This window comes from Paraphaeosphaeria sporulosa, assembly GCF_001642045.1.
Source record: "Paraphaeosphaeria sporulosa strain AP3s5-JAC2a unplaced genomic scaffold CC84scaffold_8, whole genome shotgun sequence".
NCBI classification, from domain to species: domain Eukaryota; kingdom Fungi; phylum Ascomycota; class Dothideomycetes; order Pleosporales; family Didymosphaeriaceae; genus Paraphaeosphaeria; species Paraphaeosphaeria sporulosa.
This window is the reverse complement of record NW_017253367.1, coordinates 2,129,519-2,153,517: the sequence shown is the minus strand read 5'-3', so window position 1 is coordinate 2,153,517 and position 23,999 is coordinate 2,129,519. Positions and strand designations below refer to the sequence as shown.

At 50.5% G+C, this 23,999-nt stretch overlaps 9 protein-coding genes across 9 annotated transcripts; 4 read left to right on the top strand and 5 right to left on the bottom strand.

Annotated features, from left to right (window-relative positions):
• Positions 1–2,432: 2,432 nt before the first annotated feature.
• Positions 2,433–2,834, top strand: CC84DRAFT_1220216 (uncharacterized protein; the record flags this gene model as incomplete). The annotated part of the gene is made up of 1 exon (XM_018183145.1): positions 2,433–2,834. One exon carries the CDS (start codon positions 2,433–2,435, stop codon positions 2,832–2,834), a length of 402 nt encoding a protein of 133 aa, XP_018033715.1.
• Positions 2,835–3,060: 226 nt separating this feature from the next.
• Positions 3,061–3,890, bottom strand: CC84DRAFT_1097293 (glycosylphosphatidylinositol anchor biosynthesis protein 11; the record flags this gene model as incomplete). Its single annotated transcript, XM_018174703.1, has 2 exons — positions 3,061–3,462; positions 3,561–3,890. The coding sequence occupies 2 exons, from the start codon at positions 3,888–3,890 to the stop codon at positions 3,061–3,063; spliced, it is 732 nt and encodes a 243-aa protein (XP_018033714.1).
• Positions 3,891–4,251: 361 nt separating this feature from the next.
• Positions 4,252–5,292, bottom strand: CC84DRAFT_1098186 (Translin; the record flags this gene model as incomplete). Its single annotated transcript, XM_018174755.1, has 7 exons — positions 4,252–4,482; positions 4,535–4,620; positions 4,670–4,778; positions 4,829–4,962; positions 5,013–5,066; positions 5,111–5,147; positions 5,209–5,292. The coding sequence occupies 7 exons, from the start codon at positions 5,290–5,292 to the stop codon at positions 4,252–4,254; spliced, it is 735 nt and encodes a 244-aa protein (XP_018033713.1).
• Positions 5,293–7,692: 2,400 nt separating this feature from the next.
• Positions 7,693–9,629, top strand: CC84DRAFT_1151861 (ATP-dependent RNA helicase-like protein dbp9). The gene is made up of 2 exons (XM_018176770.1): positions 7,693–9,364; positions 9,418–9,629. Exons 1-2 carry the CDS (start codon positions 7,771–7,773, stop codon positions 9,591–9,593), a joined length of 1,770 nt encoding a protein of 589 aa, XP_018033712.1. The 5' UTR covers positions 7,693–7,770; the 3' UTR covers positions 9,594–9,629.
• Positions 9,630–10,388: 759 nt separating this feature from the next.
• Positions 10,389–11,785, bottom strand: CC84DRAFT_1178823 (uncharacterized protein; the record flags this gene model as incomplete). The annotated part of the gene is made up of 2 exons (XM_018180366.1): positions 10,389–11,616; positions 11,730–11,785. 2 exons carry the CDS (start codon positions 11,783–11,785, stop codon positions 10,389–10,391), a joined length of 1,284 nt encoding a protein of 427 aa, XP_018033711.1.
• A 2,480-nt stretch (positions 11,786–14,265) lies between these two features.
• On the bottom strand, positions 14,266–16,244 carry CC84DRAFT_1251639 (uncharacterized protein; the record flags this gene model as incomplete). Its single annotated transcript, XM_018184334.1, has 3 exons — positions 14,266–15,607; positions 15,655–16,144; positions 16,208–16,244. The coding sequence occupies 3 exons, from the start codon at positions 16,242–16,244 to the stop codon at positions 14,266–14,268; spliced, it is 1,869 nt and encodes a 622-aa protein (XP_018033710.1).
• Positions 16,245–17,063: 819 nt separating this feature from the next.
• On the bottom strand, positions 17,064–18,113 carry CC84DRAFT_1125723 (NAD(P)-binding protein; the record flags this gene model as incomplete). The annotated part of the gene is made up of 3 exons (XM_018175727.1): positions 17,980–18,113; positions 17,338–17,927; positions 17,064–17,280 (listed from the first exon to the last, which is right to left on the bottom strand). Coding segments are annotated over exons 1-3 (810 nt in total), but the record flags the coding sequence as incomplete, so codon positions are not given.
• Positions 18,114–18,427: 314 nt separating this feature from the next.
• On the top strand, positions 18,428–20,545 carry CC84DRAFT_1198217 (uncharacterized protein; the record flags this gene model as incomplete). The annotated part of the gene is made up of 5 exons (XM_018181553.1): positions 18,428–18,489; positions 18,540–18,906; positions 18,962–19,184; positions 19,238–20,421; positions 20,468–20,545. 5 exons carry the CDS (start codon positions 18,428–18,430, stop codon positions 20,543–20,545), a joined length of 1,914 nt encoding a protein of 637 aa, XP_018033708.1.
• A 994-nt stretch (positions 20,546–21,539) lies between these two features.
• CC84DRAFT_1151854 (beta-lactamase/transpeptidase-like protein) lies at positions 21,540–23,398 on the top strand. The gene is made up of 5 exons (XM_018176769.1): positions 21,540–22,000; positions 22,049–22,078; positions 22,128–22,339; positions 22,395–23,143; positions 23,205–23,398. Exons 1-5 carry the CDS (start codon positions 21,574–21,576, stop codon positions 23,317–23,319), a joined length of 1,533 nt encoding a protein of 510 aa, XP_018033707.1. The 5' UTR covers positions 21,540–21,573; the 3' UTR covers positions 23,320–23,398.
• The last annotated feature ends 601 nt before the right edge of the window (positions 23,399–23,999 follow it).

Here is a 23,999-nt window from a genome sequence, read left to right as displayed (position 1 = left end):
AGAAGGCTCAATGGAAGCATCCCGTGCACAGCGCTGAGGCGCATGGCGCGGCATTGCGACAGGCAAAATCCAGGATCCTGGAAAATGTTGACGCTGTAGAGTCGTCGGACAAAATGCCCCTGCGGTGATCGAGATGGAGTAGCTGGAGAAACTGGAGAACCATGTCAGGAATGCCAAGAGTGAACACGTGAACCGTGGAGACCCGTGGACCGAGACCCTGGAACCCGGAAACAGGGAAAGTGCGCGCTTGCCACACCCATTCTTTTCTCGCACACTTCGTTGCTCTGTAACTCCCTCCCTGCATCTATTCTCATGCAGTGATACATTTCGATTTTTGTACCACGGCCATATCTGAATTCGAGCTTTCTAATGACAGCAGAACGCGTACATGCTATCTTGAATGTTCGGCTGCACGAGATGGACCCTGTGAGTCTCAAAGTATTTACTGAGCTCCGATGCGAATTTCATGGTGCCCTATTCTGGCATCACCGTATTTCAGCCTCGTGCCGTCTCCAAGCCTAGTCGTCATGTCATGTATCTTGACTCTCCAACAGACTAGGTAAAGACTGCGAGCATTCGCTAATACTTGGCGAATGGAAGGATGCGATATTGTTTTACCGAGGCCTTGAGCCCCTGGTCGTCCTGATTAGCTACGATCATGTTGGACCCTCTTCTCAACCTTGTTGACGCTCGATCTAGCCCGAACCGAACGGCAACAACGAGTATTCCAAGCAAACTCAGTCGATATTACACTTAGAGACTGCCCTGTAACTTAATGCTGATCCGCTCTGACTTCCTGTCTTCGAAAGGAGTACTCGCAGCACAGAGCCTACCTGAAGCTCAACGACAAGCAATAGAGTTATATTTCAGCCTTGCGTGACTTCAGATTCCCGCTCATAGAGGTGTAACAAGCTGGAAATTATCAGCGGAGGAGTGAGCAGAGAATAACTCTGATTGAGAGTCTCGATATCCGGCAATGCAGAAAAAGTGTGTACCAAAAGTTCCATCATTTTTTTGCCAGGAAGTTTCATGATGCCCTTTGCATTTGACGAGCTACTGGAGACCACAGATAGGATAGACCGTAGCGAACGCCTTGCGAGCCCTGGCACCCCGTATAATGCCCAGCCAGCCCTCTTTCGCTCCCGTATTGTCACCCGCCGCTTCCTGTGAGCTTTGAGCGCGTATATAATGCCTCTTATTGGTCCCCAGTGGCCATCAGAAATGAATCTGATTGATCACACAGTACGATTTTCTCTAAAGATTTGACCACATATTCGAGAGAGGATGGACCAGCCCTCGCCTCACTTTGGACGCCTTCGGCTGCATGTTCGAACATTTGTATGCCAACCGAGCTTACGGTCGTACGGAACGCTACAAGTATTGGCCCCGTCGTCCAGGATGTAGCTCCAATTTCGGCAATATCTAGTGCGCTTATTGCGCTTCAGTCTACCGTCACGCCGATTGCTAAGCGGACCGTTCACTCACTTCAGTCCACGGTCTCGATTACTACCACTGCACTACTGCGACGGGCAACACCAGATCCAGGCTTTGTCCTGATTTCTACAACTGAGACGGGAAGACCTCATCCGACGTTTTTAGACCTGTTCGTAGCCTTCAGTACTTACCCACGCGACAAAACCTCTGGGGCAATATACGACAGTTCTCATTTTAAGTGTCAGCCCTTCAGCTTCCCAGTGCATTATAGTCCAGGAATGTCCCAACGGTCAGACTGTTGCAGAAATTTCCAAGTACCACTACTCTGCTACGTCAGGAAATAGATGACAATTTACGAGGCCAGCTGTTGCCAGAGGTAGGTCGCATCTCACCTCTTCACTACTTAGCTGACATAATGACCATTCAGTGGTATGACTTTTGGTGTTCAATTCGAAAGTGAGTGCATCAGTAACATCTCTTCACCTCTCCAGGTCTTCGCCCCTTTCACCACCAGTGTGGATGGCGAGTTCATCACAACATACGATTACGTTGCTCGAGCGTTCATCTCTGATGGGTACGGAACGGACGACTTTTCTTCTAGCACTTTTTCCAGCATTTCCACAGCATCATCTGGGTTCATAAGAGCAGATGCCATCGTGGTTGGCTTCTAGGGATCAGACTTGTTATCATTTCCCGTGGACTATGTCTTATCCTTGGCAAAACAGTATGACAGGAGGTTGATCGTACTAGGACGACGTCGAATCCATCGGCCGCGCCTACTGCAGGGGGCAGTCCCCGCCTTCCCACTGAATCCAATTCGCCAGCGCCTTCGAACAGCACTGGCCTTAGCACTGGGGCGACAACAGGCATAGGAGTCGGCGTGACCATAATTGCCATCGCCATTGCAGCCATTGCGGCACTGGTCCCCTTCAGAAGCAGAAAGAAGAAAGAATTCTCGCGGGACCGATGAGGATCATGGGGACGATGGGATCCCAGAAATGGAGGACCGCGATGAGGTGCTATCAAGCAAGAAGTGGTATCTCTTCGGTAGATGGAGCAACGAGCTACCTACCGAGAATCAGCGGCAAGAACTCGACCACAAGGTAATTCATGTGGTGAATCAAACTCCGGTTGAGCTCGACACCTCGGAACACCCGCAGGAGCTGGAGCCAGAGGCCTCTCAACATCCGCAGGAGATAGGGCCAAACTCTACACAGGAACTGGGGCCAAACTCCCCGCAACAACCGCAAAAGATACACCCAGCCTCTTCAAACCAAATTCCTGCGGTCGTTGTGGATTCTTCGCGGCGACCGCAGGCACTAGATCCAGAAGCCGTGGAAGCACCGCAGGAATCTGGGTCGAGTCAGGTTGATATACATCTAGGCAAGGTCAGCAGGTGAGGAAGGGTAATGCTTTGTGGCTGTGTTTGTGGAAAGCCTTCCGAATTTGTGTGCTGTGTAAAGAAGGAATCGTAAAATTCGGTAATAGTTGTCTCCAGTCTTCATACGAACGCTCACAGGCGCCCTGATTTGAATGTAATAGTTTCCATAGTATACAAGAAACATACACAGTGCCCGGCATGTAGCCTGCATCTACCCGTCCCAAGCCAAATCCATTGCCCCATCTCTACTCGAACCCAATCTTCCTCCCTTTCAGGAACCCACCCACCATCTTCCCAACCGCCCACCCCACATACGCCCCGCTAACAATCGTAACCGGCCACTTCTGCCACTCCCGATCCCAATCCAGCGGAATCGGCACCGCGCCCAGCCACGCGCCCACAACACCGCCTATCATCCCGCCATATACCTCGTCCACCGGGCGCAGCAGCGCAATGATATCGCGCCAGGCGGCGCCGTCCACGCCGTGCACGTATACGAGCGGGAGCGTCGCCAGAAACGAGATGTGCGCGGCAGCGAGGAGCGTGTGCGCGTGGTGCGTAGTCAGCGGCGCGCCGAAGAGGACGAGGATAGCCGCAAGCAGCGGCGCAATGACGATGCTCACTACAATGAGGGAGAGGAAGCCCGGCTATATCACAAGCACTTATTAGCACAACTGTTCCTGTCATGCACATCCTCAACCTATTTTTTTTCGCATCCAGCGTAGACGAAGAAGAGCAAACGTACTATGATCGTCCCCCTCATGCCACCCTTCTTCCCCTTCTCTCCCGCCCCGCTCCCAGGTTTCTTCTTATCCACGACCGGCGTCGCGGTCCCGCCCGTCGGCGGGAGACATATAGCTACGTACGCAATTTGGAGGATACCAAGCGGGACAAGGGCTGTTGCGAGCGCGGGGACGGGATCGGCGACGATGGAGGGGAATTGCAGCGCGTATAGTGAGAGAACAAGGATCGGGTGGATGTGTGTGTAGAGCTGCGCTGCGTCGGTGGGGAGGACGTCGGTGGGGGTTGCGGGGGCGCGCGGTTTTGGGTGCGAGTTTAGGACTGTAGTGGCCATTGTGAGGGAGGATAGAAGTCCAAATGGACTACGCGAAGTCTTGATTTAGGGTTCTCAATTGTGGGGGCATTGGAGCACTGTGTGATGGTTCAATTGTGTGCTTGAGGCGCGTCGACGTCGCGGGTTTCGGAAGTTTCGCGGCCGTGCTTGCGGCGTGTGGCGGTGCGCGGCGGCTAGTAGGGTGCCATTCTGTCAATCCAAATATAATAAATAAGAGATGCTTTTGTTGTATTCGCTACAATCCCGCAGCTGCTAGGCTTTGTCTTCAGGTAATTACCTAGATGGAGGATCTCAACATGTTGAGAGTAGAATGATGATGATCTGACTTGCGCCACAATCCCTGCGCCACAACTTTTCTCTCCTACTGCTTCTCCTTGACGCCCTTCTTCGGGACCAGGTTCCTCAGCGATAAGTCGTAGACCACATCCTCCACATCCTTGACCCTATACTTGAGCCCGTCGCTCTTCCTCCTCAGGATGTCGTTCTTCAGGTTGAGAATCTGGAAGCCTGCAAACACATCCTTGACAAACTGATTGATGAGAAGCGGGCGCTCGTAGTCGCCGAGTGTAACGGCATTGCGTGCAAGGCGAGTCTATTCGAATATGAGTGATGGTTTGAATGTGGGTGACAAGTAAGGAACATACCAGCTCCTCGACAAGTGAAGTCAGGGCGATGAGGTATTCCTCGATGGTGATGTGGAACTCGTCTTTGTCCTTCAAGTTGGTAGGCACTGTATATTTGTCAGAGAACAGGTCCAACTGTGAAAGGGCAATATGTACCCTTTAGCACTTCGCCGAGCTCCTCAAGTGTCAGCAGGCGTCCGCACTTTGCCTCGCTACCACTGTAATCTTTGCCGCCAAGCCAGGCCCAGAAGAGTATGCCTTGTAGCTATGGCACCATTAGTAAATGTCCAGTGATTATCGACAAGATGAACTCACTGCATCCTGCACCTGTCGGGACCACATGCCGTTGAACTTGTAGTACGGCTGCTTCGATGCGGCCTGCGCGAGCTTCGAGACAGTCTCAATGGCATTCCGGATGTGCTCCTCGGAGGCTTTGAGCACGCTGGGAACTGCCAGGGAGTTAGCGACGCGTCTGTTGTAGGCAAATGTAGATACATACGGTCCGCATAAGGTGTCGAGTGCGCCCTTGAAAGCACGAAAGAGATATTGCGGTCTACACTGTATGAGCAACATCCAACTACGCCTCAATATGCGTACTCTGCTTTTCCAGCGCCTGGATGATATCCTTGAGCTCCTATCGCGCTGTCAGTACGCTGTCACGTGCGTCTGGCTTGGCGGGAAAGCTGTGCACTCACGTCGCGAACGGCCGTATCCTCGTCGACCTTCGTCTGCAGGTCCTCGAAGATTGCGGGGTCGATCATTCCTGAAGATGCAGACATGTTGCACGGTTTTCGTGGATTGGTTAGGAAGTGGAGGGTTGTGGCTGCACACGTCGCAAAGTTTTGGGAGGCGCACCGCAGCAAACACAATCTCGCCAAACGAAGCGAATACCGTACCTACCGGTACCCGTCACACATCACGACGCGACACCCACACTCTCAGTGAACAGCAGAGGAACACCAATACAAACGTTAACATATGGTAATACTAGGCGTCCAACGTGCCTTTAGAACTTCCACTTGACCCATTCCCTTTCTGAGCTGGATGACGTAATGCCCACAGGCCATAGTATACGCAGGATGCATCACCGCAGCAGTACGCATATGTCACAAGCAGTGCACTCTCGTTCTAGAAATTTGCCATTTATTTCTTGTGCAATGAGCGTTGTGGCTTCACGACGTCCCACAATATTTTACATATGCCTCTCTCCTGCAGAGCAGGGTCGCGTTAAGTACATCTAGGCAGTTAGTACATTTATTTGGCCGGTAACGAATCGCTTTATATCTTCATTGCTCATTTATACTTCTAGTCTCGCACATTCTTTAAATGCATCCTCCATTTCAGGTATAGAACGGGCTGTAACCATAAGATGAAGATCATGTCCTATCTATACTTCCTGGAGCTGGGCTAGAAACTGGCGGTAAGTGCTGTCACTCTATCGGCATTCATCCAAAGTATAGATCACTATATAAATGCTTAAATAACTCGCCACGAGTTCTTTGAAAATCTTGCAAACCTCGTTAAGTGATGGTCTTGTGGCTTAACGACTATATGGATCGTACATTCGCTCCACAGGCTTCAATCTTAACAGATGGTAGGCCTGCACTAACTGCTTAAGGAGAGCTATTAGCAACCTAGAAACATCCTGTTTTTGCTAGTCTTTATTCTTGCAGTACACGTACGCAACCCCAACTAAAGGGCGGCCTCGTACTAACTCCAGGACATTATCAATCGCGATTGCCGCCAGTATTATCTTTCCCGCGCCAGGAATTCCAGGATAGAAGAGAGTGCCTCCTGGCTCGCGAAGCCACCTTGTAAACTCAGATACATCTATAAAGCATTAGCTAGTACCCTTGTGCCTACAACCTATACTGTCCAAGTGCTGGGCTAGGTAGTCCGTATACGAGATCTAGTGTATAATCTTCTTATACTTCTTTATTACTTCGCCCTCCTACATGGTAGGAATCTATGTTTTAATCTATTTCGTGCTATCCCTGATCATATTTATATATTCACTTAGGGAAGTTGGAGATTTTACCTTAGAATTCTGATATTAGATCTTACATTAGGGAACCTTTGACTTCAGTAAGCAATCCCATGATTGCACTAATACGACCTTCCCTATAGATGGCTAGGATATGGATGCCAAATATATTAAATGTATAGTACGATTCATCTTTAGCGCGCGTTATTTAACGGTTTGCCACCCACGAGAAGCAGTCAGCCACGCCATAGTGGTTAGGCTACATTTCTCCTCGAGGAATCTTAAAAGGGGTCCCTATAACTATAATAATGAATGAGCAGTTTGTCCACTTCCAATGAAAACCTCTTGCTTGAAAAAGAACTTCACCAATTGAGGGCCGACTAGTTCCTAGAGTATCCAGCCTCTAGTGAACCACCTGCTCCGCCGAAAGGCTGGCCTCTATCTCTGGAACGAGTCGCTATTATTCTTTGTGCAGTTTCATATATCTAAAAGGTAGACATGGCATTTTTATGCATTCAAGTACTAGTAGAACAGGGATTTAATTAATTCTAAGAGCTGAGCACTACTAGACTGGATAATACGCCATATGTCTACCTAGCAGTAATCCAGGTTATCATACCAAGCTTTTCATGCGCAATATATAAGTTTCTTGAAACTAGACTTACCGTCTCTACTATAAGAAGACTTACGAAAGACTGATGTAGCATTGTACACGATGACAAAGGAAGCATTGTGCGGATGTGCTGTCTTTCATGCCGTGTGAGTTGAATTGCACTCGTTACAATCTCTTGTCTGTCCAGGCCATGTTCCGGAGTCCTTTCAACATTGTGAGGAGGCTCTGAGAAATTTGAGAAACAGCAATGCTGAGGAAGCAGCATGGGCACAGGATGTAATTTGCTTGTGGACGGTCTTCTTTGATTGGCAAGGGACAAGGCCTTAGCTGTATGTGTTTGCTCGTGCGATGAGTCGCAGTGTGTAGGATTCGTTTCGTTTAGAGATGAGATGAGGCCAGATCGGCGGTACATTCTGGATCGGCGACGGCATTATCGAGAACTGGGAGTGACCCGTTCGCGAGACGTGGGACTGTGGTGAGGGGGAGGTGCTGGTACTGGTGGGATGGCAGTGCCAAGGCGCTTGTCGGCGCTAGCCTATCGATAACCAGAAAAGCTCGTGAACTTTTTTGGCAGCAGCAAGCCTCCACTCGAGCCACGCTTCGAACGTCGACACCATTCGCTGAGAACCTTCGAACCTTCGAACCGAAACACCGCACACCATGTCCAAGCGCAAGCTCAATGCGCACGACGTCCCAGAGGCATCGGAGCCTTCGTCCCCGTCCGCGCCCGCTGAGCATGAGGAACCCAAACGACAGAGCGCAAAGCCCGCTGAAAACTCCACATTCTCGTCCTTCGGCCTAGAACCCCGCCTGCTACAAGGCATCCAAAAACAGAAATGGTCTACGCCGACGACGGTGCAAGAGAAGGTCATCCCGTTGGCGCTGGAGGGCAAGGACATACTGGCTAGGTCAGGCACCGGCACCGGCAAAACGGCTGCGTACCTGCTCCCGATTCTGGACAAGATACTTCGCCGTACCGAGAAGCGCGTCACGTCGTCGCTCATACTCGTCCCAACGAAAGAGCTCGCACTCCAGGTGTCAAGGCTGGCTGGGAGACTGGCCGCATTCTGTGGCCAGGACGTGCGGATCCAGAACCTTGCGGGCAAGGAATCGGATGTCGTTCAAAAAGCCAAGCTCGCTGAGCTTCCCGACATTGTGGTCGCGACGCCTGCGCGAGCGGCTGCGAACATTGGAGCGCTGTCACTCAAAACGCTGGCCACGCTAGTCATCGACGAGGGTGACTTGATCTTGGGATACGGTTTCAAGGACGACCTGGAGACTGTCTCACAGAATATGCCCAAGGGTGTCCAGATCTTTCTCATGAGCGCAACCCTCAGCACCGATGTCGAGGCTGTCCAAGCACTCTTCTGTCGGGACCCGGTCATACTCAAGCTGGACGATCTCGAGAAGGATGCGAAGCTGGTAAAGCAATACGTCATCCCTTGTTCAGAACCCGACAAATTCCTACTCGCCTATTCTCTCTTCAAACTGCAGCTTATTCGCGGGAAAACCATCGTTTTCGTGGGAGACGTGGACCGCAGTTACCGGTTGAAGCTCTTCCTGGAGCAGTTTGCCATCAAAAGCTGCGTCCTCAACAGCGAGCTCCCCCTCGCCTCCCGCCTCGATATCGTGGAGCAGTTCAACAAGAACGTCTACAACATCCTCATCGCCTCCGACGAGACCGAGCTCCTCGGCTCAATGACAAAGGACACCGAAGAATCCCGCCCACGCAAGAAGGCCAAGAAAGACGACGGCAAATCCGACTCGGGCGTCTCCCGCGGCATCGATTTCCGCGATGTCAGCTGCGTTGTCAACTTCGACCTTCCCGCCGGCCAAAAAGCCTATTTCCACCGCATCGGCCGTACCGCGCGCGCCGGCAAGTCCGGCACCGCAATCTCCTTCATGATCCCGAAAGACCAGTACCGCAAGCACAAGCCGACCACCTTCGCGGGCTCCGAGCACGACGAGGAGGTCCTCAAGAAGATCGAGAAGCACCAACAGCCGGGCCAAAAGATCGAAGACTGGTCCTTCGACATGAAGCGTCTCGAGCCGTTCCGGTACCGTTTTGCCGATGCGCTGAGGGCGGTTACGAGGATCGCTGTGCGCGAGGCGCGAATTAAAGAGATCAGGATGGAGTTGACCAAGAGTCAGAAGCTGTCGCGGTATTTTGAGGAGAATCCCGAGGAGCTGGAGCATTTGAGACATGATCAGACGCTGAACCACCCCGCGCGCATACAGCCGCATCTTAAGCATGGTATGTACACCCCCTTTGCATCTTCAGCTCTCTGCAGATGCTAATCGAAATAGTGCCGGATTATCTTCTTCCGGGTGGAAGGAAACCACAAGATATTGGCTTCGTGGCGCTGGATAAGCCTAAGCGGAGGTTCGTTAAGGGCAAAGCGGGGAAGAAGGTGGTCAAGGGCAGGAATGGCAAGATTGATCCTTTGAAGACATTCAATGCGAGGGGGAAGGGGAAGAAATAGGAAGATCTTAGCGATGAATGCGACATTTTTTGAAGCTTGATGTTAGAATGGGTCTTATAAGAAGTTGCGTATTATGTGCTTGTGTGCTGTGAGAATCTGAAGGCTGGGGATGCTAACGTCACTGCGATAAGTGGAAAGGTGAGGTGTAGTTGCGTAAGGCAAGAGTGCGCAGTTTAGAGGGTACGATCTGATGAGCGTGGTGGGGAGAAAGAGAGGGCATGTGGGTTGAGGCATATTTTATGATGTGGTGGTGAGTGGTGCCACGGCGGGTCTGTTATCGAGGGGGCGTACTACAGAGCAGTGCAAACGAGGAGGGAGAACGTGGGTCGTTTTTGGTCTTTACCGGCTAGATATATCTGTTGATGAAGACTAGATACAGTCCTCTCGTGTAGCAGAGTCGCATTATCGGATGAAACATTCTCAATAATTTCATCGAGAGGTAGGAAGCAAGGAGGATTGGAAAAGGAAGATTAGAGTGTTTGGTGATCGTGTACAGCTTCAAAACCAGCTTTTCTCGAGGGCGCTGAGCTGGTACAGCGCCACCGTGTTTGCAAATTTCGTTTTAAGTTTCCAGGTGAATGTTGGAGTAGCGCCCTGCTGCTCAGGGCGTGAAAATGATTTTAAGTATGGGCACTGGATGTTGGAATATCCAGGTGCTGGTTGGGTGCTGTGGAACTTGTATCCCAGGGTAGGAAGTCTTGGTGGCTTCGCGCTTCAACATCGTGAAGAGGGACCCTTGAAAGTTTGCAGCGTGTTCTTCATTGTAATTCTTGTTGTCCAAGCGAAGGTACGTCTTCATGCCTCCTTCTCAGGGCAGCAGACACATTTCTCCATGTCCTCCAACTTCTGCTGCTGTACCACCCACGCCTCCCAGCTCGTCAAGCAACCCCGGCACTGCCACTCCACTCTCCGCGGCGTCGGAGGTTCCATACGGTAAGGTTGCAAACGATTGCCATATTGCACAACCCCGTGTCCACGTGCATCGAACTTCACACTCGTGCTTTTTGGCACGCAAGCAGGGCAGCCCTTTAGCTCATTTTCGCTCAGTCGGAGCCCTTGTCCTTGCCAGATCTTGTCGCAAAATTGGCATGCCCAAAATGTGCATGTGATGCCGGTCTGGAGCTGGGTATTTGTGCAAGCGGCTCTACCCCAGAACTCGTCCGTGCGTTGGGAACTGTGTCCGGGATTTTGACGAAGGATGGGCGTGTAGGTGCATTCTGTGCAGAGACGGGTGTCTTTGACCGGGGCAGCTCTGCGGCATCGGAAGCACATTGTCTTATCGTCAGTCGGAAGTCGGGAGTTGATGGACCCCTCAGCAGCGAGGTGACTGAAGGATGGGACTTTGGGTTTGTAACCCCGGAGTAGCAGGTCTGGACCGGCTTCGGGCATCTTCGCGTTGATCTGGGTCTTTTTTGCTTCGAGCAGGAGTTCAGAACTGAACTCGACATCCATGCTGTCGGCAATACGCTCTGCAAACTTCCTTGCTTCTCTGACAAGTGCGTCGTCTTTGTCGGCACCAAAAAGTTCGTATGCGTTATTCACCCGAGGAAGGGCTGCGTCCAATCCGTGTTGCAAAAGCTCTGTTACTGTATTCGCGTAACCTTCTATGGCTAGTGGGAGCAGATCCATGATGCCATATCTCCTTCCCAACAGGTATAGGTACGTATGTCTTCTCGATGCTCTAATGGTTGCCTTTTGATCAAGCCTACGTCCTGGTGGACTAGATCGGTAGTCTCCCGTGTAGTCTCCTGTGTAACAGAACTTGAGCATCTGGAGGTGCAATTTCCAAACCGAGCAGTCTCCTTTTTCGTCCTGGTGATATTCCTTGCAGGGCGACGCCATGTCGCATTCCAACAAATTAAGAGCTTTCTGCGGCGATCCGTCTTCCCGAATCTCCTTCGGTCCTCTGCATTTTTCAGCAAACCATGCGGACTTCGTCTTTAAGATCACTGAATGCGCTTTGAACGTATGTCCATGTCCGTACTTGAGCGTGATGTCAGAGAACATGCCAGTATTGAAGAGACTGATTGCACAGTCAGTCTCTCACTCTCACACGAAAATCCTATCAAATGAAGAGCCGCTATCGCTCCACAAGACGGCCATAAAGCGAAGCCCAAGTTCCAAAGCAATACTTACTGCTTGTTGAAGTCCTTCGGGGGGGCTTTGTCGCTTTGCTGCTGCGTTGGCGCCATGATGGGCAGTGATTTCTCAAGTGCAAGAGGCTTTGAGGGGTTAGAATTGTGGAAGACGGCGAGAATAATTTATAAAGATGAGGATGACAGGCTCTTACCAGGTGAAGGACGGGAACCGACAAGCTTGGCTCCTTCACCTTCGTGCTTGTGCAAGTGAAGACAGCTGGCAAATGAGACTCTGGTGAGTTTGGCGGGTCGAATATCCAAGGAAGATGTCTCTGCTAAGCCCATTTGAAAGCAGCCACCATATCTATGAGGTTTGCACTGTTGTCTTAAGGGATGCTAGTGAGAGCCGTTGGTCATTAGCGAAAGATGCGGGTAGCAGTCTTATCTTGGCCGAAGTACTACTGGTGCGCGGCCATAACCTGGTACGAAGCATTAACCCTCAAAAAGCAGGTGAGCCTTGTGGCGCTGGCACCTTGGAATGAATGTCATTTATATGAATTCTGAACTGGAGATGAATACAAACTGCATAAGAATCACTCTTGTTGCTATAAGATACAAATATAACACTATCGGCTGCATTTTACTCCATTAACCCCCGGTTTTCACCATCATAATCTCAGATGCCGTATGCACCGAGCTACAATTTCCCGAGCCCATTCTGTGAAAACAATGCCAAATCCTCAAGTCATCCCAGTCTCGGCCATGGCCCAGAAACCGCAGCCCTCACTTAGGTCTCCTCTATAATAGCCTTGCTAGGCAGAGAGGACGGCAGAAGACAGAATGGACTATCAACGTGGACTAGGATGTTACAGCGTGAACATTTCCATGGCGAGAGGCGGCGAATGTTGTTCTCGCTATTGAAGAACATATTGCTAGAAGTTTTGGGCCAAATATATTTGGATAGACTTCTTGATCTTCCCCAAAGTCGAAGAATCATCGAAGTAGATGAAGGCCAGGAGCTCGGCGATTCCTTGCGGAATTTGAAATTCTTTTTGTACGGGGCCTGCGCTTGAGTCTATTGAGCTGAGACCCATGCAAACTCTGATAGTAGTTCGAATAGAATACTTTGTCTCAGGACATCGAAGACCTCGGGCCGCGGTAGTAGAGAATTCGCGGAGCGAATATGCAACAAGTCTTGGAATCTCCTGTACGATCCTGTGCAGGAACACGTTCATGTGCATTCGTGGCACCTTCATTCAATTGGTCGGCAGAGTCTATGATGTATGCTCCAGTATAGCAGAATTTCAAAATGTTTTTGGCGACGTCCAGTGGCAGGACACCGATGATGGTTGTGCTTCAGCGGCAAAACCGATACTAGGTCCCGTCTTCACTCACGGTATCAGCTTACTGCTCATATACACGCCTTTCTTTTTCTTAACGTGAGTTTCTTGCCTCTTCAAGATTGGCAATCTGCTTCGCAATACGCGTGGACATGGGAGCGAGCACAGCCGAATGCACCTTCAGGTCGTCGGAAGACATGGTCGCAGTCTCCTGTCACAGCGTGAGGACCATCGGTCGGACTATAAGCTGCTGGTCAAGAAAGATCGAAGGAAGAGCTTGAGGATCTATGGGCGAAGGCCGAAAAGTTCTGGAGTGGAGATACTAAGCGGGGCTCTACGCGAAGCGAAAGTGAGAGAAGAAAAGCCAGTGCTCAGAATGATTCGATTACAGAATTTTCTTAAAATATACGAAGATCCTGAAAGTTGAGATTTGGGATACTTCGGAAATTGAGCTATTAGTTTTACCGAGAAGCTGTGATATCCACAGCAAGGAACTATTTGAGTGATAGCAGGAGTTTCTCAAATCTGCGGATTGCAGAGGAGATGGAAGAGAAAGAATCGTAAGAATTGTATCCTGCCAAGATATCAATACTCTTCCACCGTTTTCGATACATATAGGCTTCGAATCGTGGAGGGAAAGCATCCCCTAGTGCTGTCATGAATATCGGACATTGTCGATGGCAGCCTTGCATTCTGTCAAGACGTACCAAAGAGTTTAAGAAACTTGTGTATTCGAGGAAGTGCAGATGAGCCTTGATGTTCTGCCCCTTAGACATACCATCAATTTGCAGAGTCACGTCCGAGAATGCGCCCGATTCGAACAAACTAGCTCGATTAGCTGCCATGGCCCACAAGCTGTTACACATACATACCTTAGCTGAGACCGTTGCCCGTGCGTGATCCCCAAGAGAATTAAGTTGGAACAGACATGTTCATGGAGAATAGGAAGATGGCGTTGTCAAAGTTCTTTTGGATTGTGGGTTGAATGAGGAAAAACAGCTCGAGGTGGAGAAAATTTACGTGGCACGGAGAACCAAGGTTGGCCAAGTGAGCGAGACTGTACAAACAAGAAGTGAGAGACGGGGACTGCTGGAGCGCAAACGCACCCCGGCTATGAAGTTGGTCTGTTTGGTAACATGCATCTAGGTTCAAGCGGTATATTTTTGTCCTCGACATGACTACAAAAGCGCTCCTCTGATATGCGTTCATGGAAATTAAGCAGCAGTAATTAACCTCCATTTCAATAACACTCCATCATGTGCAGTTGTTGCAGTCCGGATCCGGGTTGTTCTTCCATGTCCTCTTGGCCACACCCCTCGCGACTCTGCTGCTCGTCCCCGGCTCGAGCTCCAGTACTGCCACCACATTGTCCGCATTCTGCTTCAAGTACGCTCCTGGCACGAACAATTCCTGCTGCGGTCCTATCGTCCAGTACCGACCCAGGTTCTCCCCGTTCACAAATACCACGCCCTTGACACCGCCAGGAAGCTGAAGGAAGGTATCAGCAGCGATCCCAGAGTTCGTGGTGCGGAAGGTCCCTTGATACCACATTGGCGGGCCGTTGGCAGACACCGGCTTCGCTGAGCCTCCTGATGTTGCGTTCGCAGGTGCACTGTCGAGTGGGAAGTTGTAATGATTCCAGCCGGTGAGCTTGGTGCTGCCAACAATGACATCGCCTGAGATGCCTTTCATTTGGTCAGAAGCACCGTTATCAGCACGACCGAGGTTCTCCACGAGAAGCCAGAGTTTGTCGCCTTTTTTGACGTCGACATTGACCGTGGCAGGGGTCTTGTAGATGGAGTCGATAACGCCTTTCTTCACACCGTTTACGTATACAATGACTCGGTCGCGTGCAGCGCCGTTACCCGGTTGGAGCTTTCCAGAGGCGGCGGTCGAGGCGGTCGTCTCATAGAGAATGTATCCGAACACCTGACCCGTAGTTTCCATAAGCAGCGGGGTCGATGAGGTGCGTGGGTTGGTAGGAAGGCTGTCGAACATGCCCAACACTGGAGTCAACGCGAAGTCCGCTACCGAAGCGAGGGGAGGTGTAGAAGGAACAGTGGGGATGTTGGGGAAGCGCTTTGCAATCGCATTGCGGAAGTAGGTATAGATTTGCGATGGACGACCCGTTTCATCAAGCGCAGCGCCGTAGTCGTAGCTGGTAGTGAAGGGTGAACGTGGGGTTGAATCGCCCGAGCCGCTACCGAATTCGAAACTCGTGCCCCCGTGGAACATGAAGATGCTAAAGTGGTGCCCGTTGCTGAGGATCCAGTCGATCTCGTTGGCGCGCCCGTTCATGCCATTGGTGTCGCCATCGTAGGTGCTGTGACCGGAACGAGGATTCCAAGTATCAAACCAACGGACCCAGTACTCACCGTTCATGAGTGGCCCAAGGCTAGACTGGTCGGTGATGGCTTGCTTGAGCGTGTTGAAGCCGCCTTTAGAGTCTGTGCCGTCGACGACTGTGAGTGCACCGGGGACTTGGCCCGATTTGAGGGCGCCGGCATTGTTCGCATCGTTGGTGTAAAGTTTCATATTAGGGAAATTGGTCTTTAGAATGTTGGCTAGATTACTCGTGTAGGCATGATCCGACCCACTGTACATGTCAGTAACGCTCAAGTACTTTCGAATGACGAAACGTACAACCAGCCGTACTCATTCTCGATCTGGACCATGAGGATCGGCCCACCGTTGGTGATTAACAGAGGCTGAAGCTGCGCAGCAACTTTGGCCAAGTACTTGTTCGAGGCATCCAAGAACGGTTGGTTGTTCGATCGAATCTTCATCCCAGACCTTGTCGCCAGCCAGCCAGGCAGACCACCCCAGTCCCTCTCGGCGCAGACATACGGTCCAGGGCGAAGTATAGCTTTCATGCCAGCCTTGTCGACTTCTTGAAACCATGCTGCGAGGTCATTCCTGTCGGTGAAGTCGAACTGATCCGGATACTTCTCGATATCTTGCCAGTAGACGTATGACAAGATAGTGTTGAGTCCCATTGCCTTGGCCATCTGCAGCCTTTGAGCCCAGTAGGCGCGGGGAACGCGCTGCGGGTCAATCTGGCCTCCAGCTATCTGGTATGCCTTGCCATTGACCTGGAAGGTTGACTTGTCCCATGAGAATGTGCCGTTTAAGGCTGCTTGAGCTCCATCGCTAGTGTTTGGGAGTTTGTCGATCGCTGCGCCGTGTGCAAAGCTACAGAGGCATAGCGCTACGAGGCAAGTGTACAGCTTCATTGTTATGAGCGCAGTTGACGGTAGAACTATTCATGCCTGATATGCTGACTTATATACAGTAGTCGCGAACTTGCCACTCACCTCGTGAAGTATGAACATGCAGTTTCAATGGATGGGAATGGCGGAGAAAATATGTTCCTGGAGATTTAGCAGCTTCAATCTAGATCTTCATCTCTAGATCTCGCTAGTGAGGATGTTAAGGCTGAATTACACGGTATAAGAACGGTTTCATCCTTTCCGGTAGAATTGCTTAAAAGTCCCTAAGCAAAAAGCACCCCAGCCGAGGCAGAGGGCCACACCTACGATTTACCCCGCATTTCAACTGTGCTAATTGCAGATCAAGATTAATGTTCTGTGTCATTCGGTACAGGCCCGCCGTTGCGTGCATATCAGTCTTGCGCTGGTCTGTGATTTGCTTGCTCAACAGTATTCTGCCGGTCTCCTCACAAAGCACTTGAGCATGCATGCTACAGTACATCTGCTAGAGATAGTTGATTGTCAGAAACTAGCCTCAAGTAGTTGATATGTGGGCTATCCCAGTCGCCCTTCATCTATGCGCAATGGCTCGTTTTTGGCTGAGGCTCATCGGAACAAACTGTCGTTCATAGTACGAAGATAGCGACCGAGAAGATGAATAATTGCCTACTGTAAGTTCTCCAGAATACCTGGCTGGAGCTTCTCAAGTCTCTTGCAAAGCGCGTCCCAGACATACGTAGCCTTCTCCTCGTCTTGCGCTATGGCAGCGTATTCTTCCACAGCACCAGTTCGCATGTATAAGCCATGCGTTTCCCGGCCTGATGACGCAGCCTGAACGACAAGCCGCGATCCTTCCTCAGTAGTGCGAGCTGTGATGTTTCTAAAAATGCCACCGAGGACCTTGACGGCTCCTGTTACCTCGCTACCCAGGTCGGATTTGCAGAACATTGGATCCATGGCATTGATTACGATCGGTCGGGGACTGTCTATCGCGAGTGGATCCACAATAGCGGAAAGTTTTTGGATAGTATATATCTGCAGCAGCTTGGATAAATTGTATCTGTCATCATAATGAGACTTCGTTACCTGATATGATGGTGACATGGATTATGCTCACTGGTTGAACTTCTTCACATGCGATGGATCCTTGTACCACGTAAAAATGTCGTCTCCGTGTTGCTCGGGATATTTTGCGTTGTCGTATAGAGCAGATGCCACTGTAGTCATGACAGGGATCACTTCGTACTTGCGAGCTGTCTCTTTTAGCTTGGGGATGAGCTGCAAGGCAAGCAAGAACGTCCCGATAGTGTTGACAGCGAGCGTGCGTTCTGTGTCGTAGACTACCTTGAAGTTGAAAGCCGATATTCCCGCGTTGTTTATCAACACATCCAACCGGGACAATTGGTTGGCGCGTTCCGCAAAGCGCCTGATAGACGCAGGCGACTCTATGTCGAGATCCCAGACTTCTAGTGTGGACGGGCTGCAATTGGTAATGGATTCGATCTCTTGTTTCGTCTCGAGGCCATGTGTCTCATTGCGACAACCTATAATGACCTTGCTGGCGCCTAGGCTCACAATATGTTTCACCGTTTCCTTGCCCAGTCCTCGATTGCCGCCTGTAACAATTACAGTCTTTTCCTCGAAAGAAGCGGTAGGCCTTGAAATTTTGGCAAGAAATTGCGTATAGACGAAGTTTCTTAGTGAAGGCTGCCATGTATTTTAGTTCCAAGGGCCAATGCTATGCGCCTATTATGCTTACCATGGTTAATTGAACCAATCCTTCAGTCGGATTCTCAGTATGATATTGTCCATCATCTCAGCAAAAGCGGCCGTCTTTATATTTCTCGGGTACGTGGCCGCTATAGCTCCATAGCTACCAAAGCCATGGACTTGAAGTCGAGCAAAGCGCACTTCGGACGAGCACCGCAAGTCCGCGGACTTAACTTGCCACTGCGTCGCTTACGTGGCTGAGCGTGCAGCGCTTCGAAGGAACGCCAGATCCGACACAGGGCTTGGGTCGTGCGAGGAATAATTTACACACATGGAATATTCCGAGTTTCTACCCGCACACTGCGTTGCGTAAAGTTTGATGTGTTTAGAGACATACACTTTAGCCACGGTCTTCTCCCACGATAACCACACTGCTCACTCATCACGTGGGTCGGTCTTGGCTTCATTCAGACAAGGGTGACCGTTTCTCAGCCGACATGCAAGCAACACATCGCAGAACCCGTATTCCATTATCGTGCGAGCTCTGTAGGACTCGAAAGTAAGTAAACAGATACATTATGAGTCCCAGCCTGTCATTGACGCGTACAGGTTGAAGTGCAATCGCGAAACCCCGTGCCAGAACTGTACGGCACGTGGCGAGCAGGATGCGTGTAACTACCGCGGACATAAGGATCCTGCGATACCTGTCGGCCGACGCAAGGGGGATGAAGTTGCTATACGACAGCGTGTCGACCAGTTAGAGCGCTTGGTGAGACAATTGCTCTCCAATCGAGGCCTCGTTTCGGCAAGTGACGGTGGCAACGGTGCAATTGAGAACGTTGAACATAGTCATGGCGAACCTTTCCCAGGCGTATTAACTGAGGGAGCTATTCCGGCTGCAGCCGGGAAAACAGTCCTTGGCCGTTCTCATTCGATATATCATGGGAGTAATGATTGGCACACCGTGCTACAGGAGGTGCGACGCTAATGTTGTCCTGAGTACTGAGCGTATTGGACTAATCCGAAGTCAGATTGGTGACCTCAAAGGTAGACTCCATGGAGAACAGCGCCGCGATAGCGATTATATGTTCGAGAATTTACATATATCTGCACCTGATGGGTCAGGCTTGCTCTTTACCCAGGCCGCACCGGTTGAGCGAATGGAGATGCTTTCCTCGTTACCTCCTCGATCGGAAGTCGATCGATTAGTTGCATGGTACTTCGATGTACAGAGCTTCCCGATCCCTGTTCCACGTACGTACCTCAGCCACTCTCTTGAAACCTGGGAGTTACTCATGGTTAGTTAGCTATCATTCATGAACCAACCCTAAGACGCGAGCTGGACCGTCACTGGCAAGACCCATTCCAAGCAGATCTGATCTGGCTCGGTCTGGTCTTCTCTATTCTCGGCATCACTATGCTTGCATATCATCAGCATGGAGAGCCGCCCGAATATGAAGGCCGTTCCGAAACGCTCTTCCAGCTCTACCGTACCCGCACAGGCCAGTGCTTACAACGCGGAGATATCTCTAAATGTCTACCGTACACCGTGGAAGCACTACGTCTCAATGCTACCGCTGAGTTACACAGGAAGGACGATAATCGCCGCGCATTATGGATGACAACCGGAGTTATCGTTCGCGCCGCCGTGAACATGGGCTACCATCACGACCCTGCTTCCGATGCTATGTGCAGCTTAAGCGCTGAATACAGGAGACGTGTCTGGCTGTCCGTTATCAGTATGGATAACATGGCTTCGTTTCAGCTTGACTTTCCACGCACAATGCCGAAATCGTTCTCGAACACGAAAGAGCCTCTTAACGTCCATGATTGGGAATTGTCGGAACGCACAGAAGCTCTGCCTCCAGCCAGACCGCTTTCCGAGCTAACTCCAGTCACGTATTTGATTGCTAAAGGCCGTCTCTATAACACTTTGGGTCGCATTACAGACTTGAACAGTGGTCTCCAGCTCGGTTCCTACGACACTGTCCTCGACATTGATCATGCGCTGCAAAAAGGACTCGAGGATGCGCCACCATATGTGAAAGCTGTGCTTTGCGGTGATCATGAACCCGCTTCAATCACTGCAAACTTCTCAGCGTTTAGTTTGTTACATGCATACTACCTTGGCATGTGCGTCTTGCACAGACGGTTCATGGCAAAATCGAAAGAAGATGCCCGGTTCAGTTTATCCCGGGAGCGCTGCGTCTCGTGCTCGATATCGTTGTTAAGCTTTCAAAGAAATTTAGATCCAAAATACTACAAAATATCGCGAACAAGGCAGACCTTTGCACTAGCAGCGATGCTCCTATTCCTCGAAGTAGAGCTGAGGAAGGATGACACCAAGCACAACACCTTACCGGAAAGCCATATTATCCTAGAAACGCTGGAGATTTCTGTCAACTCTTGGGCAGCGGCTATGCATCTTTGTCAAGAAACATGGAGCATATACGACTTGCTCGTGAGGATGATCGCTGCATGCCGCACATGGGTTCGCGACTCATCGGATAATCCAAATGCGGAACAATTTCATTCAGGCCTCAATGCTGAGCTTCTTGGGACATGCATGGACCCCAGTGGAGAGACACTATACGATGTTGGCTTCACAGACGTAGGCTTCGACTGGGTACGATCTATGTTCCTTGCAATAAACGAAAAGCAAATGCTCATGAACGTAGGCTACGTGGGATGCGTCGATCGAGGAAGCCAATCTCAGCGGACCGATGTACTGACCGTAACCATTACTTGGAGCTGCGCAGGACCGCAAGCCTCGGATGTCTCCTATACACCAAGATTGAATGACTCGACACCTGCCAGACGATTATTAAGTGCTAGACGTGTTGAAAGGCACAGAGCCCCTAGCGGAAGCAGGCCCTAGTCAACCTAAATATCGTCTTGATTCGTGCTAGCATATACTTGTGGCTCTGATGTGGTTCTCAATCTGACTCTGATATCAGTCGGCGTCCCTCCAAAATACCAGTCCCAACGGTAACGTGCGAAGAACCGTGGTACACACTGAAAGATTAAATCTCTAACCGAATTTATCCAAGTAGCTTGGCGAACTCATACAGCTGCATTTCGATTGGCATCTTGTTAGTCTTACTCCGATGTCTTATCGTGAAATGCCTTAGATTGGAAGGTCGCATGCATTAGTTCTCATTTTACTCAGGCACGTATCACCTCGCGTGTGATTGGCACAGTGCACGTCTTGTGTTGCGCGGGGTCGACCAGGATCTCCAACTTCACTTACCGCTCAAATGTGAGCGCGGATGTACATGGCAGCCGGCAAGAGCATCCTCGTCCCGTCTGCCTCTGAAACACACACTCATGTTCAATATGAGCACAATTCTTGTATGCGCTTTCGTGATCACGCTTTTTGTTCCGGTCGCCAGGTCCGCATGCATACCCGAGGTTCCGCAAAAGCTACTATCTGATGCAGTCCTTTTGGAACATCCGAAGGTTCTCTCAGCATTTCGAGCGATTGAGCAAAGCTTAGATGAACTGTTCAATAACACGACCCGGGATTCATTGAGCTTTGCTATCGTAAGTCCGGTATAATGTCTGATTTTCTGTGCTAAGATGCAGTCAGGTTCATGCATCTAGTCCGGAGAGCGTCTTCGCATACAATTATGGCACGCTCAAAATGAATGAGTCTCTTTCTTGTGGCGCTCAGAAAAAAGTGACGAGCGACTCGATATACCGCATCAATTCGATCTCCAAGAACTTTGCGTCATTCTCAGCTTTGGCTGTAGAAAACCTAGCAAAAGCGCGAATCGATGTCCCCTTCGAGCTTACACTAGACTCGCCTGTTCGTCAACTACTACCGCAGTTCCGTCTTCCTGATAAGGACTGGATCGATGGCGGACGCGATATCACACTACGCATGCTTGCTAGTCATAGTTCTGGACTATCAAGAGAAGGATATAGTACCGATTTCAATATGGTACTCGCTACGGGCAAAGCAGATGCAGAGACTATCGGGGCAAAGTGGGCAGCCGCAACACCAGAAGGGAATATTGAATATGCTGCAAAGACAAACCTCATGTTCGCACCAGGGCAACGAGCGGGATGTTCGTCACCTAAATCATGTGAGGATGTTGTCTGCTGACGAGAGATAGACTCGAATCTTGGCATGTCCATCCTCGCGAGTAGGAATCCCTCGTCACCCTTGCACATCCATACTAAGCACACTCTTAGGCTCGGTCGTGAACTATTACAACAAGATCACGGGATCAAACCTAAACTGGAGCCAGCTTACCATGCAGCAAATCTTATCCCCGTTGAACATGACACACAGCTTCTTTGGTTCCATTCCAGACTCGCTGCTTCCAGATGTAGGTGTTCCGGGAGGTCCTAACTGGGCTGATCTTGTAGTCGGCCTTGGATATGATCCTGCAGCCGGTATGTGGGTACGTATGTTCACTCACCCCTCGAGAGCCGGGCGCTGATTTCCTCACTCGACAGAGTTCAGCCAACGACCTCACTAAATATCTATATAACATTTGGCTTCGCCCAGATCCCCTCCCTCTCATTAGTCTCTCGCAGCGTCGACGCGCATTACAGCCCAACGTAGCGCTTCCAGACGGCAAGCAATTAGTAGGTCCTGGCTGGGAGATAGATCTCTTTGAGGTTCCTATCTCGGCTGATGCATCCGCGCTCAACAAAACGTATTCAGCATACGGAAAAGCTGGTGATGGAGGAGGGTGGCACTCCTGGATAGACGTGATCCCTGAGCTAGGATACGGGTTGGTTGTTTTGACGCAGGTTTCCGGGTCTGCGGACTATGTATCAATCTCTCCGTCAGCTCTGAAGTCCGTAGCTCACCAACACCTCATGCCAGCGTTTGCAGAGGCACTGACAAGCCAAATGGAGAAACGTTTCGCCGGGTGGTACGGTGACGGAGAAGACGGCGGCCTGATCACGGAAGAAGTTGCGAAGAACGAAACAAACGCCACATCTTATGCGAAGCTTGAGCTGGAAGGCCAGGTCTTGTACCTACGCGAGCTCGTCGTGAATGGTACCAGCGCATTGGAAGGCCTCGACCGCCTCGGCTGGACGGACGATTACCAAGTCCGATATTTCTCTACCCCTGCTGGAGTTGCATTAACACCGGCAGAGGGCGCGGCAGAGAATGACGAATTCGGGCCAGGTACTCAAGTGTGGAGAATGATGATTCCGGGGCTGGAGTTTTGCGACTGGTTTGACTTTGATGGGTAAGTGACTCCACAACGGATCGGTGTGGAAAACAGGCTAACTGTGCCGTGCGCTTGCCAGATATCTGGATAATAACGCCTGGCCGCTGGTAAAAATCGCGTTTGTCGAAAGTGGAAATGGCATCGATCTGCATTACCCGCCGTTCGACATAATTCTATCGAGAGTGAAACAATGAGCAGTTGCCAGCATTACTTGGCTAGTGTTGGCGTGACCGACAACAAAACCTGGACTTTTGTAGTTGCGAGAATTCAGGGTAAACTATGAGATGACAGGTTGATAAACGTATCGTACACTGAGTTCGTACAGGATGACGTGTGCACGGGAGTCCAGCTTTTTGTGCCAGCCACCTCATATTCTACCCCTCGCGTCTGCGAATGCTTTAGTTGCGTTTCCCGTAGCAACTGTAGGCATGGGGTACTGGACTTGCGGTGAAAATCGAGACTTGGACGTTAACAAAGTTCTGAAGGTTGCATGTAACCGGCGCATTTTATGATAGTAGGAAATTCAGCGGCCGTTACCGTCAACGGCGAAGTGCGTCACAATGCATGCTTATCGCGCTATATCATCGAAGTCCAAACCGCACGACTAAATACGCGGCACAAAAACATGGAGACTACCTGCGGAGTTCGCCTTTGTTACAAGCTTTACTAGAATTTGGGTCTATAAATCGATCTGCTTCCCAATGTTCAAAGCATAGTCCGACGACAATATTCAAGTACGGCAACATGCTTACTCGTTCCCTGGTAGCACTTGCTGCGCTGATCATTCCCTTTGTTAGCTCTGAACCGATCAATGGCGCACATCGAAATCCCGCGCCAGTTATTGCAAGGAACGAATATCCCACAACAAAAGTGG